Below are 17,684 nucleotides of genomic sequence, written 5' to 3'. Positions count from 1 at the left end.
AATTCTAAATAAAATGAATACGAGAAATCAAGAACAAAAGTAAATAGGAAAAAAAACTCATAGAAACCTAGACACTAAGTTAGAAGGCAGAAGTCTCCGCAGAAAATTATGACTTTCCTTTCCAAAGGACAAGCATTCTCCTCCAGAATCACGTAGTAGGAGAACCTGAGTTAGCATGTGCACTCATGTTACGGATCGGAGAATACTTGATGAATCCAGTCCACTAAAGCTAGGAGCCAGAGAGTAGAGTTCTAATTCTAGCTCTGATCTGATTTCTTCTATTAACCACCCGCATGAATGCACAAGGAACCTAATCCTTTCAGAGCTCTTTTCTATTTTTAAAACGAGGAGTTGCATAAGAGGTATTACAAAGCACCCCCGCTTCTCAAATTCCGTGGCGTGTAAGTGGAATAAAACATAAGAAAAATTTTCATGTTCCCTTTTTTGATTCTAAATACTTTCAAGGTGGCTCATTCAACATGGCGGAATTAGTACACAGACAATTAGTACACAGACAGTACTGAGACAAATTCATGAAGGCCCCACGATACAAATGATTGCTACCTTGTTTAACTTCTCTGTACCTCAGTTGCCGCACATATAAAGGGAATGACCATAGCACCGACCTCATTAAATGACTGAACGTACAAATAGCATGTAGGACAGCGCCTGGCACACTGTAAATGCTGTGTGAGTGTTGACTAATGTTACCAAAATCTGGGTTGGTAGAGCATCCACTCCCCCACGACTGTCCTCATCCTGCAGCCAGAAATACCCCCAGAGCCCCTGCCTTCCAGAACAGCCGCCATTAGAGCTCCCGCACTTGCCTCCAGATCCCCTTCCACTGACAGCCCCAGCGGAGCCCCATCAGCCCCCCCAGAACAGCAGGCAGTGTTCACGCAGTCTTGGCAGCGTTGGCTGTAAGGGCACAGGTGTCACCTAAAACTCTCCTTCCCCGTCACTTCCCATCTTCCTGTCTGTGACATTAATGCCACCGTCCCTGCTGGACAGCGTGGAATAAGGAGCCCCCCTTCCTCTCCCGTCCTGTCTCACCCCAGGGTTCAGGAAAGTGAGGTGGGGGGGAGTCAGGAAGTTGAGGGAGGAAACTGAGCTTGTGCTTTTGCTGAGACTGGTGAGGGGGGGGGAAGTATGATAACTTTAGCCGCATGCCATGAGACAGACAGATATGTTTATTCCTAACTGCCTGGGTTTCGGTTTAGAGTTCATTCAGTCTTCACCAAGAATGTCATGTTTTATTATAAAGTCACAAGGCCTTTAGTGGCTAACTCAGAAACCTACCGTTGTAACATGAAAATGACTTTCAAGTGAAACAGGCCTCCTGTTCATTAATCAGGGACTGCCTTTATTGGCAGAGTTTTCGTCAAACCGGTATTGTAACAGACATAATAGCATATTTTAATACTATCATTTCACCATATTAAACATATGAAAATATTCAAGCCATAGATCTGATTTAAGAAATAAATACATGTCTAAAATTATTTTTGGCAAAGTATATTTTGCAGTTTCAGAAAAATAAATGTATCAAACCTCTTTGCCCTGGGTTACTTTCACTATGAAATACATACGAAGTGTAGCTTACATATGGGCGGACAAATTACATCATGCTAACTCCAGAAAAGAGCTATTTTAAGAGACAATGAGTGCCCTTCAACTTGTTAGACTCAAACCTACCACGTCACCAACTCTGAGAGTTTTACATGGATATATTTGCATATATTTTTATATTTTAAAAATATCTCGGGGCTCCTGGGTGGCTCAGTCTGTTAAGCATCTGACTTTGGCTCAGCTCATGATCTTTCAGTTCATGAGTTCAAGCCCTGCAACAGGCTCTGTGCTTTCAGTGAAAAGCCTGCTTCCGATCATCTGTCTTCCACTCTCTCTGCCCCTCCCGCCACCTCAAAAATAAACAGTAAAATAAAGAAGAAAAATATGTTCTTAAAATATGAAATCATAATCTGTTGTATTATATTTATTTAACTTTTCGTTAACATCAAAGTCAGCTCAAATAAAATTAAAAACAAACCCCTTAACGTTAAATTTTAAAAAAGGATAATGCATTACATGAGGTTATGAGATTCTGTCTGAGAGTTGATACTTACTATTAGAAGCCAGGATTCCAAATATCATGGTAGCATTTCTTCTTACAATTTTGTCTTCATGGGTGAGCAGCTTGGTTAAAGGTTCCACAGCTCCAAGTTCAAGGAGGGTAGCTTTGTTTTCTTCACCTGATATCACAGGTAAAAAAAAAAAAAAAGCATGCATGGATATCATCAGTCTCATCAAAATTCTCCTTGTGCCATTTTAATTTCTTATTTGCTGTTTGCCTTTCACATCCCTCTTTGCTTCCGCATATACTTGTCTCGCAATAAACTTTAGAGCGCAGGGATCCTCGACATTTGCTGCTTTCCTTCCTCCTGATGCTTATTTCAAGAGCTGGCTTCCTCTTGTCTTTCAGTTCTCAGTTCACACTGCACCTGCTCAGAGGGTCTCCCCTGACCACCCTATCTAATGTTACCACTACGCCCAAGCCTTTCTTCCTCTTCCCTAGTCTATTTCCTTTATACCACTTAGCCACCTCCTTGCCTCGTTTGCCTGTTCCTCTAGAACTTAATTTTCCACCAGGACAGATACCCTTTCTGTTCTATTCTCTCGTATCCTCAGCGCCTAGCATAGAGCCGGTCATGTACTGGCGTAATTAATCACGAGACTTCATTAACATACGCGGACCCCACTTCAAGTTAAAGTGGGATGGTGGGGTGAGTTCAGGGGGCTCGTTTTTCACCCACTGGGGTTACAGCACCTATTTTGTCATCCAAGATGTGTCTGCAGCTAACATGAAGGTTCACGCACAGAGGGGAGCCGCCAGGGTGACTGGGGACTCCTTAGCTGTGGCAAGAAACCCCAGAAAGCCACGTAATGCCAGAGTCTTGCTTAACTATAGAAGCAATTTAGCTATATCTTGATGAGTGGGATATCGTTCTACAAAGTCAGGAACAATGTTTAGGTCCTGATTAATTTCAGCTTTTTAATTTCATGGGCTACGAAAACATAGATCTCACTTTCAAAATTAATTTGAGATATAATAAAGTCCCTTTCACTTGTCTTGCCTCAGTTTTCTCATAAAATTAGAGTATTTTATATTTTAAGTTATAGGTCCATATTCTGATACCACGCGGACTATATCTTCCTAATGAAATTGCCCTGTCTCTAAATGGTCAAATTTGTCGCCTGCTAAGAACATGTTGAAATATGCATTGTTGACTACCACAAACGTCTCTTCAAATCTTCCAATATTTGTGGCTTAAGGAAATTCTAAAACTTAATTTCTTAGATGAAAACATTTTGTCAAATGAATCTTTAATATAAATTTTAAGATACTTATGCTTAAATAAAAAAGATATTTTACATATCATGTTGTCATAAAAATTAAGTTTGTCTTTAAATTTTTGTTCTGAGAATTTTATTACATAACTTGAATTATTTCTTCATCAAAATACATTTCTTCTCAGTTTATAAACAATGCTGTGTATTATAATTTTATGACCAGCAAAAGAGGATTTGCAAAATTAATAGCTTGTATAATCTTTACATCTATTTTTATTCTTTTTTGACAGTTTTTATGAGGCATCATTGACATACAATAGACTGTACAAACTTAAAGAGAACAATTTGATAAATTTTGACCCATGTTTAACACCCCTGAAACCAAACAGCACCATTAAGGAAAAAAAAAAAAACGTATCTAACAGCCCCAAAAGTTTCCTCTTGACACTTTGTGACCTCTCCCTCCTGTTACTATACATTATTTGGCATTTCCCAGAACTCTATATAATCATAGAGTATGAATTTGTTATTGTCTGGTTTTGCTCAGTCTGATTATTTTGAGATGAATCCATGTGGTAGCACGTATCGTAGTTCATCATTTTTATCGCTGAGTCCTACACCATCATATGGATATACCACACTTTGTCTGGATCATATGGTAGATGTACATTTAACTTTTTGAGAAACTACCAAACTGTTTTCCAAGGTGATGGTACCATTTTACGTCCTCATAAGCAGTGTACGAGGGTTCCGATTTCTCCATATCCTAGCCAGTATTTCTGTCGATCTTTCTGATTAGAGTAATCCCGGTGGCTGTGAAGTAGTATCTCTTCATGGTTTTAATTTGTATTTCCCTCATGACTAATGATGTTGAGCCAAAGGCACTTTTTTGCCATCCATATGGCCCTTTAACCAAGTGGCTATTCAAATCTCTTGCTCATATGTATGTTTAAACTTGGTTTACTTTATTACTGAGTTTTGAGAGTTCTGGACACAAGTCCTTTATCAGATATATGACTGACAAAGATTTTCTCGCGATCTATAGCCTATCTTTAAAAAGAAAATTACTAGACCTTTTTTTGAGCAGTTTTAGGTTTATAAAAAAAAAATGAACAAAACATACAGAGTTCGCATACTCTCCATCTCTCTTCCCTCCCCCACTTCCCTGATTATTAACATCATGCGTTAGTGTGGCACATTTGTTACCATTGATGAACCGATATTGATACGTTGCTATTAACTAGAGTTGGCAATGTACATTACAGTTCACTGACTGTGTGGTACAACTCTATGGGTTCTGAGAAATGCATAAGATTATGTTTAGCTTTCCGAGAAACTACCAAACGGTCTTCCCAAGTGCCTGTACTATTTTGGACTTCCACCAGCAATGAATGAAAGTTCCTGTTGTTCCACATCTTCACCAGCACTTCATGCTGCCATGAATTCATGCTGTTTAGAATTTTAGCCATTCTTCTAATAGGTGTGTGGGGATATTTCACTCTTGCTTTAATTTCCTGGTTAACATACGACACCTTCTCACACACTTATTTGCCATCTGTGTATCTTTTTTTGGTTAGGTGTGTGGGTTCAGGGTAAATTTGATAACATCTGGTCAACTGTCCTCTTATGGATTATGTTTTAGGGTCATACCGAAGAAATTTTTGGCTAACCCAAGGTCAGAAAGGTTTTCTCCTATGTGTTCTAGAAGTTTTATAGTTTTAAGTTTTATGTGGATATCTCATTCTAAAACCATTTGTTAAAAAGACTGACTTTTTCTACTGTATTGCTTTTGTACCTTGGTAGAAAAATTGTCCATATATATGTGGCCCCATGTATGGCTTCTTTATTCTCCTTCTTTGACCTATTTGTTTATCTTGGTGCCAATAACGCTATCTTACTGTAGCTTTATAATAGTCTTAAATCAGGAAGAGTATGTTCTCAAGGTTGCTACTTTCTCAAGATTGTTTTCACTTTCAGGGTGTCTGGGTGGCTCAGTTGGCTAAGCATCTGACCTCGGCTCAGGTCATGATCTCACTGCTTGTGAATTTGAGCTCTGCATCAGGCTCTGGGCTGAAGCCTGCTTCAGATTCTGTCTCTGTCCCTCCCCTGCTCGTGCTCTCTCTCTCTCTCTCAAATAAAAATAACACAAAAAAAATTTTTTTAAAGATTGTTTTGACTTTTACTAGAAGCTTTGCATTTCCATATGAATTTTAGAATCAGCTTGTCAATTTCTACAAAAAAAATTGCTCAGATTTTGGTAGGAATTGCATTAAATACATAGATCAATTTGGGGAAAAATGACATCTTAACAATTGGCATCTTCCACGCCATTAATACAGTATCTCTTTCCATTCATTTAGAACTTCCTTAATTTCTCCCAGAAATGTTTTATAGTTTTCAGTGTACAGATTTTTTCCCACCTTTTGTCAGATTCATCCTATGATCTCATACTTTTTGGTGCTATCGTAAATAGTGTTAAATTTCATGTTGATTTCCAATTGGAAACCTGGAATTGGAACTTTGCTAAACTTCCAATTGGAACTTTGCTAATGTATTATTTCTAGTAGCTTTTTTGTAGATTCAATAGACTTTTCTATATAAAAGATGATATCATAGTCTATAAATCAAATATAGTTTTGCTTCATCTTTTCCAATCTGGATGCCTTTTGTTTCTTTTTCTTACCTGATTGCATTAATTAGAACTTCCCATAGAGCCAAGAGCAGACATTTTTCTCTTGTTCCTGATCTTAGGGGGAAAGCATTCAGCCTTTCACTATTAAGTGTTAGTTGGCCATAGAGGAAGTCTGTAACTACTCCTACTTTGCTGAGATATTTTATCAGGAGGAGACACTGGACTTTATAAAGATAATTCTTTGCATTTATTCAGATCATAATATGGTTTTTCTTTTTTTAAATATAGTCTATTCATATCCTAATGCTGCTATAACAAATTACCCAAAAGTTAGTGGCTTAAAACACAAATATATTATCTATGGTCTGGAAGTCAGGAGTATGTAGTTGGCCAAGTGGGCTAAATTCGAGATGCGGACAGGATTATGTTCCTTTTTGAAGTATTAGGCAAGAACCCATTCTCATTTCTTCCCATGAACATTCCTTGGCTAATGAGCATCTTCTATTTTTAAAGCCAGCAATCACATCACTCCGATCTCTGCTTCTACTGTCACATCTTTTCCTCTGACTCTGACTCTCTTGTCTCCTTCTGCCACCTGTAAGGACCCTTGTAATTACGTAGGCCCCACCTGGATAATCCAAGATATTTTCCTCTTCTCAAGATCAGCTGATTAGCAACCTTAAATATATCTACAACCTTATTTTGCCTCTGCCATGTAACATAACATATTCACAACTTCCAGGGATTAGGGGAGTTATTATTCTGCCTACCACACATAGTAAAATACCTTGATTGATTTTCAAATGTTAAAGCAACCTTGCAATTTGGGAATAAATCTCGTTGGTCATGATCTTTATCTATATCTATACCTATACCTATACCTATACCTATATCTATATCTATATCTATGAGGTATATTAACCTGCAGATTTATTTTCCTATAATGACTGTCTGTTTGGGGTATCAGGGTAATAGTGACTTCACAGAATGAATAGGGGATTATTCCATCTTTCTCAATTTTCTGCAAGAGTTTATATATAACTGGTAGTACCTCTTCTTTAAGTATTTGGTAGAATTCAGCAGCGAAAATATCTGGACCTGGAGCTTTTTTTGTGAGACAGTTTTGAACTACAAATTTTAATTTCTGTAATAGATATAGGGATATTCAGGCTATCTATACTTTCTTTAGTGAGCTATGGGAGTTTATGTCTTAAAATAAATTTGCCTACTTCATCTAAGTTGTAGAATTTATTGGCATTAAATTGTTCATAATATTAATATTATCCTTTTAATATCTGTAGGATCCAGAGTGATGTCCCCTCTTTCATTCCTGTATTGGTAATTTGCCTTCTCTCTTTTTAGCAATCTGGCTCAAGAGTCATACACACACACACACACACACACACACACACACATATTTCACTTGTTTATTTTATAATAGAAAGTTCATACCTCTTCATCGCCTTTACCTATTTTACTCATCTCTCCACCCACCTCCCCTCTGACAACTACCAGTTTGTTCTCTGCATTTAAGACTCTGTTTCATTATTATTGATCTTCTCAAAAAACCAGCTTTTCATTTCATTACTTTTGTCCATTATTCTGTTTTCTATTTCATTGATTTCTGCTCATATATCCTTATTACTAATAATTGGGTTTAATTTGCTTTTCTTTTTCTAGTTGCTTAAAGTGGAAGTTGAAGTCATTGATTTGAGACTTTATTTTCTTTCTTTTTTTAATGCTTATTTATTTATTTGAGAGAGGAGGAGAGGCAGAGAGAGAGAGGGAGAGAGAGAATCTCAAGCAGGCTCCATGATCAGCATGAAGCCAAATACGAGGCTCGATCTCATGACTGCATGTTCACAACCTGAGCCAGCATCAAGAGTTGGATGCTTAACTGACTGAACCACCCAGATGCCCCAAGACCTTATTTTCCGGCTGGCGTTTAGTACAATAAATTTCTCTCTAAATACTCTTCTAGTAGCATCCCACAAATTTGTATATGTTGTGCTTTCATTTTCAATTTGGATTTTCCTTTTGAATTCTTTCAATCACAGATTATTTAGAAGTGTGCAGTTTACTTTCTAACTATTTAAGGATTGTCCAGAGTCCTTTGTGTAATTGATTTTTAATTTAATTCTATTGTGGTCTGACATGTATGTTATATGATTGGAATCCTTTTAAATTCATTCAGACTTAAAAAGAAATTTATTAAGGCTTGTATTATGGCTCAGAATATTGCCTACTTTCATAAATGTCCTCTGTGCATTTGAAAAGAATGTACATTCTGCTTGGAGTATTCTATAAATATCCATTAGGTTAAATTCATTTATATTGCTCTTCAAATCTTTTATATCCTTACAGATTTTCTATCCACTTGTTCTTTCATTTATTAAGAGGTTATCAAAATCCTCAGCTATACTTGTGGATGTTTATTTCTCCCTGCATTTCTAACTTCATGTATTTAGAAGGTATGACATTAACGACATAACTGCTCAGGTTTTTTTCATAGCTTCTTGATTAATTGACTCTTTCCTTATTATTATAAAATGAGGTTTTTTATCTGATACTCTTCTTTTTGCTGTTTATTTTTCTGATAATTAATACAGCCACTCTAGCTTTCTTTTGATTAGTGCTAACATAGGATATCTTTTTTTTTTTTTTTTTTTTTTTTTTTTTAGAAAGGCCGACTGCCACGTGCCGTGTCACATTTGGATGTGTCTGGAGTCATGGAAACTTGACTGCCCTACGTTCTCCTACAAATGGACCTTGAGAGCCTGTTTACAGGTTCCAGGAGGGGAACACAGCTACTCGTATACCCTTGACCAAAGAACAGTCCTCTTCTATCGGGGAAGGTCGTCCTCTTTGACAGAGCTCACAACTTCAGGAGGGGACGCACGTGGAGCGGTGAGGCAGGAAGGGGACACCCGCCTAGCCAGCCAGATCAGCCGATTCAACCGTGGCGATCAATGGAGTGACAGATGTCGCAGCCAGATCACCCTCACGTCCCAGATAGCTTTTTTTTTCATCCTTTTACTATCGTTACCTGTGTCATTATATTCTAAGTGCATCTCTTGAAGGCAGCATGTAGTCTGATCTTGCTTTTTATCCAATGTAACACTCTCACGCTGGTGACTGAAGTGCTCAGACATTCACATTTCGTTTGGTCATCTGTTTAAGGTTTAAGCCTACCACCTATTTGTTTTTTGTGTCTCATTCTTTGTTTTACTCTTCTTCATTTCTGCCTTCTTTTTATGAACTGAAGATTATTTTTATGATTCCGTTTCGTTTCCTTTGTTGGCTTATTTGATATTACCCTTTGTTTTGTTATTTTAGTGTTGTATTGGGGTCTGTAGTATACGTCCTTATCACAGTCTACTTTCAAGTGGTGATATCCCACTTGACAGACAGTAGAGAAACCTTATAATAGTACACTTACATTTTTCCCTTTTCTCCCTTGGTTCTGTTGTTGTCATATACCTTATTTATACAAATGTTTCATGCTGCACAGTATATGATTATTACTTTTGTTTGAAATAACCAATTTGAGGGGCTCCTGGGTGGCTCAGTCGGTTAAGCATCCGACTTCAGCTCAGGTCATGATCTCAAGGTTTTCGTGAGTTTGAGCCCCACGTCAGGCTCTGTGCTGACAGCTTGGAACCCGGAACCTGCTTTGGATTCTGTGTTTCCTTCTCTCTCTCTCTCTCTCTGCCCCTCCCCTATTCCTGCTCTGTTCTCTCTCTCTCTCTCTCTCTCTCTCTCTCTCTCGCTCTCTCACTGTCTTTCTCTCTCTCTCTCAAAATTAAAATAAACATTTTATTAAATGTTTCATTAAATTTTTTTTTCAATAACCAATTTGATTTTTAAGTGACTTAAATAATAAGGAAAAACTTTATATGCTAAATTTCTAGTGTTCTACCTTTATTGTTATTGTATTGTGTAGATCCACATTTCTATCTGGTGTCATCTTCCTGAAGGACCTACTTTACCATAATTAGTAGTGTGGTTCTGCTTGCAGTAAACTACTTTGGCTCTTGAACGTCTGAAAAAGACTTTATTTCACTTATGTTTTTCAAAGGTATTTTTGCTGGGAATAGAATTCTAGGTTTAAAGTTTTTATTTTTTCTTTCAGTTTCAGCTTTAGTTAAAGATGTTTCTCCACTGACTTCTTGCTTGCATAATTCGGATGATAAATCTATTGTCATCCTTATTTTTGTTTCTCTGAACGTAATGTGTTTTTTCCTCTGACTGCTTTTAAGATTTTCTCTTTATTACTCTTTTTAAGCAATTTTGTTTTGTTAGACCTTAGTATATAATTTTCTTCATATTCATTGTGCTTGGGCTTTTATGAGCTTCTTGGATCTAGAAGGTTGGAGTTTTCATTAAATTAGAGGAATTGGGAACTCTTATTTATCTAATTCTTTTTCTGGCCCTCTCGCATTTTTTTCAATGACTCCGGTTACACATACGTTGCGTCAGTTTTGATTTACTGATGATTTGGATCCTCATTATGGGTCGAATTTTCTTGCTTCTTTTCACGCCTGGTAATTTTTTATTGGATGCCAGACACTGTGAATTTTACCTAGTTGGTAAATGGTTATTTTTATATTCTTCAAATTTGTTTTGGGACACAATTATCTGGAAACAACTTGATCCCTTCAGGTCTTGCTTTTTAAATATTCATTAGATAGTACTAGAACAGAGCTCGATCTAGCACTAATTATTTCTAACTATTGAAGTAAGACCCTTGTGTATGTTCCATACAATCGTCCATGAATCTTGCAGTTTTCCAGTCTGGCTGATGGGAACGGGCCCTATTTGTGGCCCTGTGTGAGCACTGATCCTGTTAGGTCCTTTGTCCGACTTCAAATAGTTCCCATACATACACACCCTGATCAGTCTTGAGTTGGACCCTTTACCAATCTCCAGTTCGCTTTCTATGCAACTCTTTCCTCTCTGTTACCGTCCTGAAAACTCTTGCTTCCTTTGTCTCCCTTAACTTTCGGATCTGTCTTCTCAACTCCGTGTCCACCAGACTCTGTACAGGTTAACCCTTCCCGTGATGCGGTCTGGATATTCTCTGAAATTAATAAGCTGATGTAATCATACAGTTCATTTCCTTCATTTCCTGTCTCTCAATGGTCACTGTCCTTCATCGCCTAATACTCAGTGTTTTGCCAACTGCTATTTTGTATGTTTTTGTTTTCTCACTTGTTTCAGTTGGGAAAGTAAATTTGACCCCTTACTCCTTCATGGCCGGGGGGAAAGTCCCATCATTTATCTTTAAAAAATAGAAAATACTGCTCTAGTATAAAACACCAGACTTACAATATCTTCTGTGTTGATTTCACATAATCTACCCGTTTCTTTACCTCATGTCATATGCAAGGAGATGGTATTGGATGACTCTGTGGCTGAGTGAGACTCGTGCTGCCGTAACTGCATGATCCAGTCTCCCTGAAATCTAGCCCAGAATTCCACGCAATGACTCATGGACCATTTCTGCCAGAAGCCATGATTCTGGTTTTTATCTGGATTCCCAACGATGACTATAGTGGGATAGCAAGGAGAATATTTCACCATTTGCTAACAGAATGATTTGTTGTTCTCTCCAACAAGTCCCAAACATAATGTTTAAAGTATCATTTCCTTAAAAATCAAATTGCGGGGCGCCTGGGTGGCGCAGTCGGTTAAGCGTCCGACTTCAGCCAGGTCACGATCTCGCGGTCCGTGAGTTCGAGCCCGGCGTCGGGCTCTGGGCTGATGGCTCAGAGCCTGGAGCCTGTTTCCGATTCCGTGTCTCCCTCTCTCTCTGCCCCTCCCCCGTTCATGCTCTGTCTCTCTCTGTCCCAAAAAAAATAAATAAACGTTGAAAAAAAAAATAAAAAATAAAAAATCAAATTGCTCCCTTCTTAGTTTAAAAGTTTTTGTTTGTTTGTTTGTTTGTTTGTTTTTAATTACAAAGTTACCCTAAACTCTCCAAGTATTCTCAATACCAGACTGGGTAGTTCAGTCGGTTAAGCATCGGACTCCTGATTTGGCTCAGGTCATGATCTCATGGTTCATGAGATCCAACTCCATGTTGGGTTCTGCGCTGACAGCATGGAGCCTGCTTGGGATTCTCTCTCCCCTCTCTCTCTACCCCTCCCCCTTGCTTGCACACTGCCCCTCCCCCCCCAAAAAATAAAGAAACTTAAAAAACTTACACAGTATAATAAAAGTCTCATTTTCTCACCACTTGGAATGAACTAAAATATAATTATCATTTGCGTTTATAAACCCTCTATGAATAAACCTTGCAATAGAATCTAACCTGTAACATTTACAGTGTTTAAATAAACTTTAGTTTTTTACAACAGTTTTAGTTTTGCAGAAAAATGGCGAGGAGAGTATAGAGTTACCACATATCCCATACCCATTTTTCCATTATTAACATTTTACATTAGTAGGTACATTTGTCACAATTAATGAACTAATATGGGTACGTTACTATTAGTTAAAGTCTATGTTTATTCAGATCTCCTTACTTCTAGTCTAATGTTCCTTCTCGGTTCCAGGATCCTACCCTGGGTCTCCTATGACATTCAGTCATCGCATTTCCTTAGCTGCTCTTGCCTATGAGAGTTCCTCAGACTTTTCTTGTTTTTGATGGCGGTGACCATTTTGAGGAGTACTGGTTAGGTATTTGTAGAGTGTCCCTGACTTGGAACTGTTCTGATTTGAGGGTTATAAGTTTTGGGGGAACAAGTAACGGAAGGGCCACTTTCATTACATCGTGTCAAGATCACCTATTATCAATATGACTTATCACTGTTGATGCTGATTTTGATCACCTGGCTGAGATAGTGTTTGTTAAGTTTCTCCACTGTCAACTTCCTCTTTCTTCCCTGCTTCCATATTGTAACCTTTGGAAAGAAGTCACTATGCCAAGTTCATACCTAAAGAGTGAAAAGTTATATTCTGCCTCCTTGAGGGCAGAGTACATAAATTACTTGGAATTCTTCTGCGTGGGAGATTTGTCTTTTCTCTCCCAATTATTTACTTATTCAATTATTTATTTTTATCAGTATAGGCTCATAAACATTTACTTATGCTTTGGGTTATAATCCAATACGACTTTCTTTTGCTGCTCAAATCGTGCCAGCTTTGACCCTTGGGAGCTCTTTCAGCTCCCGTGACTTACAATCTTTTAGACTACAATCAAACCTTCAACATGACTCTTCTATGCAGCGACTAAATTACTCCTTGAGATTAAGTTAGGCACTTAGGGAGATATATCACTTTCAGGTAATGCATTAAGTGATATTCTGGTTGTCTGAAAGAATTCATCTGACAAGAAGTGAATTAAAGACTAAGGAGAGTGCCCATTATGTAGTAAATATTTTAGGAAACTAATGAAATAGAAAAATAAACTGAAAAAGCCAAACCTTTTAAAGCAAATCTATAAATGGCTTCACATGCTTTCGCCAAAATTTCTTCTTCTGGAGAATTAAGCATTAACACCACAGTCGCCGCTTTTTTGCTCTCAATCGTTAGTGGATCAAACTGAAATGTAGAGAGAAAACGATCAGGTTCACGTACGAGCTTTAAAAATCACACCAAAAAAGGGAATGGTGTCTAGAAACCTGAAGAGAACATAATCATACAAAAAGGATGTGGTCACTGCCCACTAAGTGCATTGTAAAGTTTTTATTTAAAAAAACATCACTGATAGAGATACGGTTGCCAATATTGGTGGCTTTGGAATTCCTGGGGTGATGGCAGGAGGAGCAGAGTATTTTGGAATCTGACAGATCTAATTTTTCAACTGAGCCATGTGCAATCCAACAAGTTACTTAAGCTGCAAGAATTTCACACAGTTTCCCTTTCTGTATAAACAGCATAATAATACCTATCTCCTCAAAGGAGCAAGGAGAGGATTAGAGATCATGTGTGTAAAGCGTTTAGCACATTGTCTGCACATAATAGAAGGTCATTAAATAACATATATTGGCATAATTCTTAGTCAATACACAAGAAGCCTTTAGTACCTGTATATATTTGATGCCCTGACCGTCTCCAGAATTAGTACCTGCTTCTAATCACTACTCTTTCTGAGAAAGCAGGAATTACATACGTGAAATCACTAAAAAGCAATAGAAAACTGCACATAACACAGTGTAAGACTGGATAAAATCTGAAACAGGGCAAATGGTAATATGCCATAAAGAAAAAGTAGGGGTGCCTGGGGGACCCAGTCGGTTGGGTGTCCGACTGCAGCTCAGGTCATGATCTCACGGTCAGTGAGTTCGAGCCCCACATCGAGCTCTTGGCTGACAGCTCAGAGCCTGGAGCCTGCTTTGGATTCTGTGTCTCCTTCTCTCTCTCTGCCCCTCCTGCCACTCGCACTCACTGTCTCTCAAAAATAAAATAAAAACACTAAAAAAAAAAAGTATAAAGCTCTGGAAGACCTATATCCCGCTCTGAGATGTTCAGAATTCACGGGTAGCCAAAATACACAATAACAAATGCATGACTCCTGTGGGTTTTCTTTGGTCAAGGAGAAAACGAATTGTTACGCTATTTTTCTTCCATTTCCCGAGACTGCTGAAGGTGGGTGTTCTGCTTATGTTAAAGACAAAAAAAATTGAATTTCAAAGCTTTAGCTGGCTCTTCGTGTTGGTCCCTTTCTAAATGAACATCTTATTGTGTCTGGAGATATTACAAACATTGGTGTTCAGTTTCAGGCAGAGAATGGAGAGACAGATCACTCTGAGTAAGGAGGCATAATTGTGTGAGGCTGGAAGAGTACAGAAGACAGAGAAGGTAGCAGTAAGCTGTGACCTAAAAGGGCACAGCTGGGATAAAAATAGCCCTCGCAGGGGAAACGGCCATTGGATTTGGGGACAGCGTTATCTAACATCCAAATTAAAGCCATTGTTTGTATATGTCTAACTCTCTACTAGAAACTGTGAGAGTTACAAAAGTCATGGTGTTTGTTCTCAAGCCTCTTAGACTCTTTCTGGGGAGACAAATCTTCGTTGAAAGTCTGCCACAAGCACCAAGCTTATAGTACTTGTGGGTTTCCAGTGACGTGAACCAATGGGACAAGATGGCCTCCAGCAGAGCAGACAGCAGTGGCGGAGACACTGGCTCCAACACTGATCGGGAGAGCACAGCGACCTGGAAACCCAGAGAAATTTTAAGGGAGGAAAGCATTTGGGGATTGAGGTTTGAAAATCAGCAGGCACTCACAAACCCAACAAGTACATTAACTATATCCTTAAAGAAATTACTTGCTAAATGCTCCAGCCAACACTGGGGAAGACAAGACATAAAAAACAATAGTACTATCTCAATAAATACAATGAGATATATAGTAAAATTGAATGATAATGATGTTGTGAATCACGATGTAATTCTTAAGGATTTCTGAAAGTAGTGATAACACATTATAAGGGAAAAAAATAATTTGGAATTAAAATTCTAGATTTTTCTCAATAAAGCTCAGGTAAAGGAAACCAGATTGTTTTGGTAAAGAGAACTGGGTTATTGCCTAGTTATTATTTATTTTTTCCTTGATATAAAAAAACAGGTTTAAATATGTGTGTTTAATAGGCTACAGAAAAATAGTAAAGGTTCCAATTTACCAAAAAGACAAGGTTACAAAAGAAAGTTGCTCAATTCAGAAAAAGGGAAGAAAAAACAAGAGAAACACAACATGAAAATATAGCAAAGAAAACCCAAAAACCTAAAAAATGATAGGAAGAAAACCAAATATCATCAGTGGTCAAAACAAACATCTGTAAGGCAAATAGATCTCAGTAACTAAGATTGTCAGCTTGTCAGAATTTGTTTTTTGTGTAGTGATATATACGTCTTCCACCTGATCTTACAGAATACAAATTCAGATCTATCTCTCTAAGACATAGAACATTCTTATCACTTCTGAATATTTCCCTTACGCTCCTTTCCCCTCCAAAAAACACCCCCAGAAAGATAACCATTCTATGACTTTTAAAATCATCCTTTAGTAAAAAAAAAAAGTAAATAAACAAATAATAAAATAAAAGCATCCGTTAGTTTTTCCTCTTCTTCAACTTCGTATAAATAGGCTCATATAACATGTATTCTTTCATGTCCGCCTTCTTCAGCTCAGCACAATGTCTCTGAGATTCAGTCACATTTTTGTATTACTAAGTCATACTTCCTCTGGCTATATATTATTGCATTTTATGAATATACCAGTTTAGGTTCTTGTCTTTCAGCTGGAGGCTATCATGAACAAAGCTGCAATGAATATTCTTGCACACGTCTTTTTATGGATATATGCCCTCATTTCCCTTGGCATATACCTAGGAATGGACTTGATGAGTCATGGCGTAGACACGCGTTTACCCTTCATAGACACTGTTGAACAGTTTTCTGAAGTACTTTTATCAATTTTCATTCTCACTAGTTAAAGATAAAGAGTTCCAGTTGTTCTACCTCCTCACCAATCCCTGGTATTATTTTTATTTGCTTTTTTTTTTTCTGTATTTGCTTTTTCCACTTTGTTTCTTATCTTGCTTAGGTTATGATCTATTATTTTCATAACACTCCTGCGAAACCCTAAATAAACTTTTTTTTCATCCTTCTGTCTTGTCACCAAATCAATTCTAGAATATGGACAAACACTAGAATTTTCTTTCTTTGCATTTGTACCCCGACATCCAAGCATTCTTGGAGAACGTTAAGCTACAGGGAAAATTAGTATTGCTGTAAATTCAAGATCAATAATTTCACAAGCGTCTCAAACCTATCTATATCTTCTTCTGTTACTTTAGAGAAAATGTTTCTCCTACTATCTAAGCCCAGTATCTAATGTGTGCTTTGGATTTTTAACCCATTCACCTTTAATTCTCTCATTGATTCAGTAAACACTCATTCAACCCTAATAATGCCACACACTCAGAACAGCATACTAAACATGATAATCAAGTCCCCTATTCTCATAGAACTTACACATTGTCAGTTACGTCATACCATTAATCATCCTTTTTTTTCCTCTTGAGTAGTCAACTTCTTCCTAACAATTGGATTATTCCCATTACTTCTGAGTCCACTTTGCAGAGAGCCAATTTAGATTCAATACAATGCACCTAAGTTTAAGTCTGATGAGTTTTAATAAATGTATAGGTACCTCTAACTAACCTCCTCCAAACAATATGTGGAACTTTCCATTACCCCAAAATACTCTCTCCTGCCTCTCTGCAGCTGATTCCCTTTCCCATATCTCCTCTAGGCAACCACTGATCTGCATCCTTTCACCGTAGGTTAACTTCAACTCTTTAAATATGAAATTATTGCACAGGTACCCCTTACGTATGGCCCCTTTCACTTGGCAGAATGATTATGAGATTCATCCGTATTATTCCACGTATCTGTGGTTCATTCCTTTTTACGGATGAGTAGTATCTCATTGTATAAACAGAACAATTTGTTTATCCGTTCAGTTAGTGATGGACCTTTGGGTTATTTCACTTGGGACCATTATGAATGAAAGCTGCAATGGGCTTTTCCATGTAAGTCTTCTTGTAGATGTGTATTTTCATTTCTCTTGAGTGAATACCTAGGAGTAGAATTTCTGGCTTGACTTGTAGTACAGGTTTAACTTTCCAAAAAAATAAGGTTTTTCCAAAGTAGTCTTACTATCTTGGTTCCCACTAGCCATGTATCTGTATCC

General features: G+C 37.7%; 1 protein-coding gene across 29 annotated transcripts in view; it reads right to left on the bottom strand.

Annotated features, from left to right (window-relative positions):
- The window catches only part of ARMC3 (armadillo repeat containing 3), a 97,906-nt gene that overhangs the window by 65,448 nt on the left and 14,774 nt on the right, over positions 1–17,684 (bottom strand). For 28 of the 29 annotated variants that reach the window (XM_019834049.3, XM_019834050.3, XM_019834051.3 and 25 more), the window contains 2 exons: positions 13,408–13,525; positions 2,124–2,249 (listed from right to left, as the gene is read on the bottom strand). In XM_019834049.3, coding sequence (XP_019689608.2) covers positions 2,124–2,249; positions 13,408–13,525 — 244 coding nt within the window. Of the gene's footprint in view, positions 1–2,123; positions 2,250–11,352; positions 11,530–13,407; positions 13,526–17,684 lie in introns of all 29 variants that reach the window. The other variant, XM_045061010.1, reaches the window with a different exon arrangement.

Source organism: Felis catus, chromosome B4, assembly GCF_018350175.1.
Source record: "Felis catus isolate Fca126 chromosome B4, F.catus_Fca126_mat1.0, whole genome shotgun sequence".
NCBI lineage: Eukaryota > Metazoa > Chordata > Mammalia > Carnivora > Felidae > Felis > Felis catus.
The sequence above is the reverse complement of the archived record's forward strand: the minus strand, read 5'-3'. Positions and strand labels throughout refer to the sequence as shown.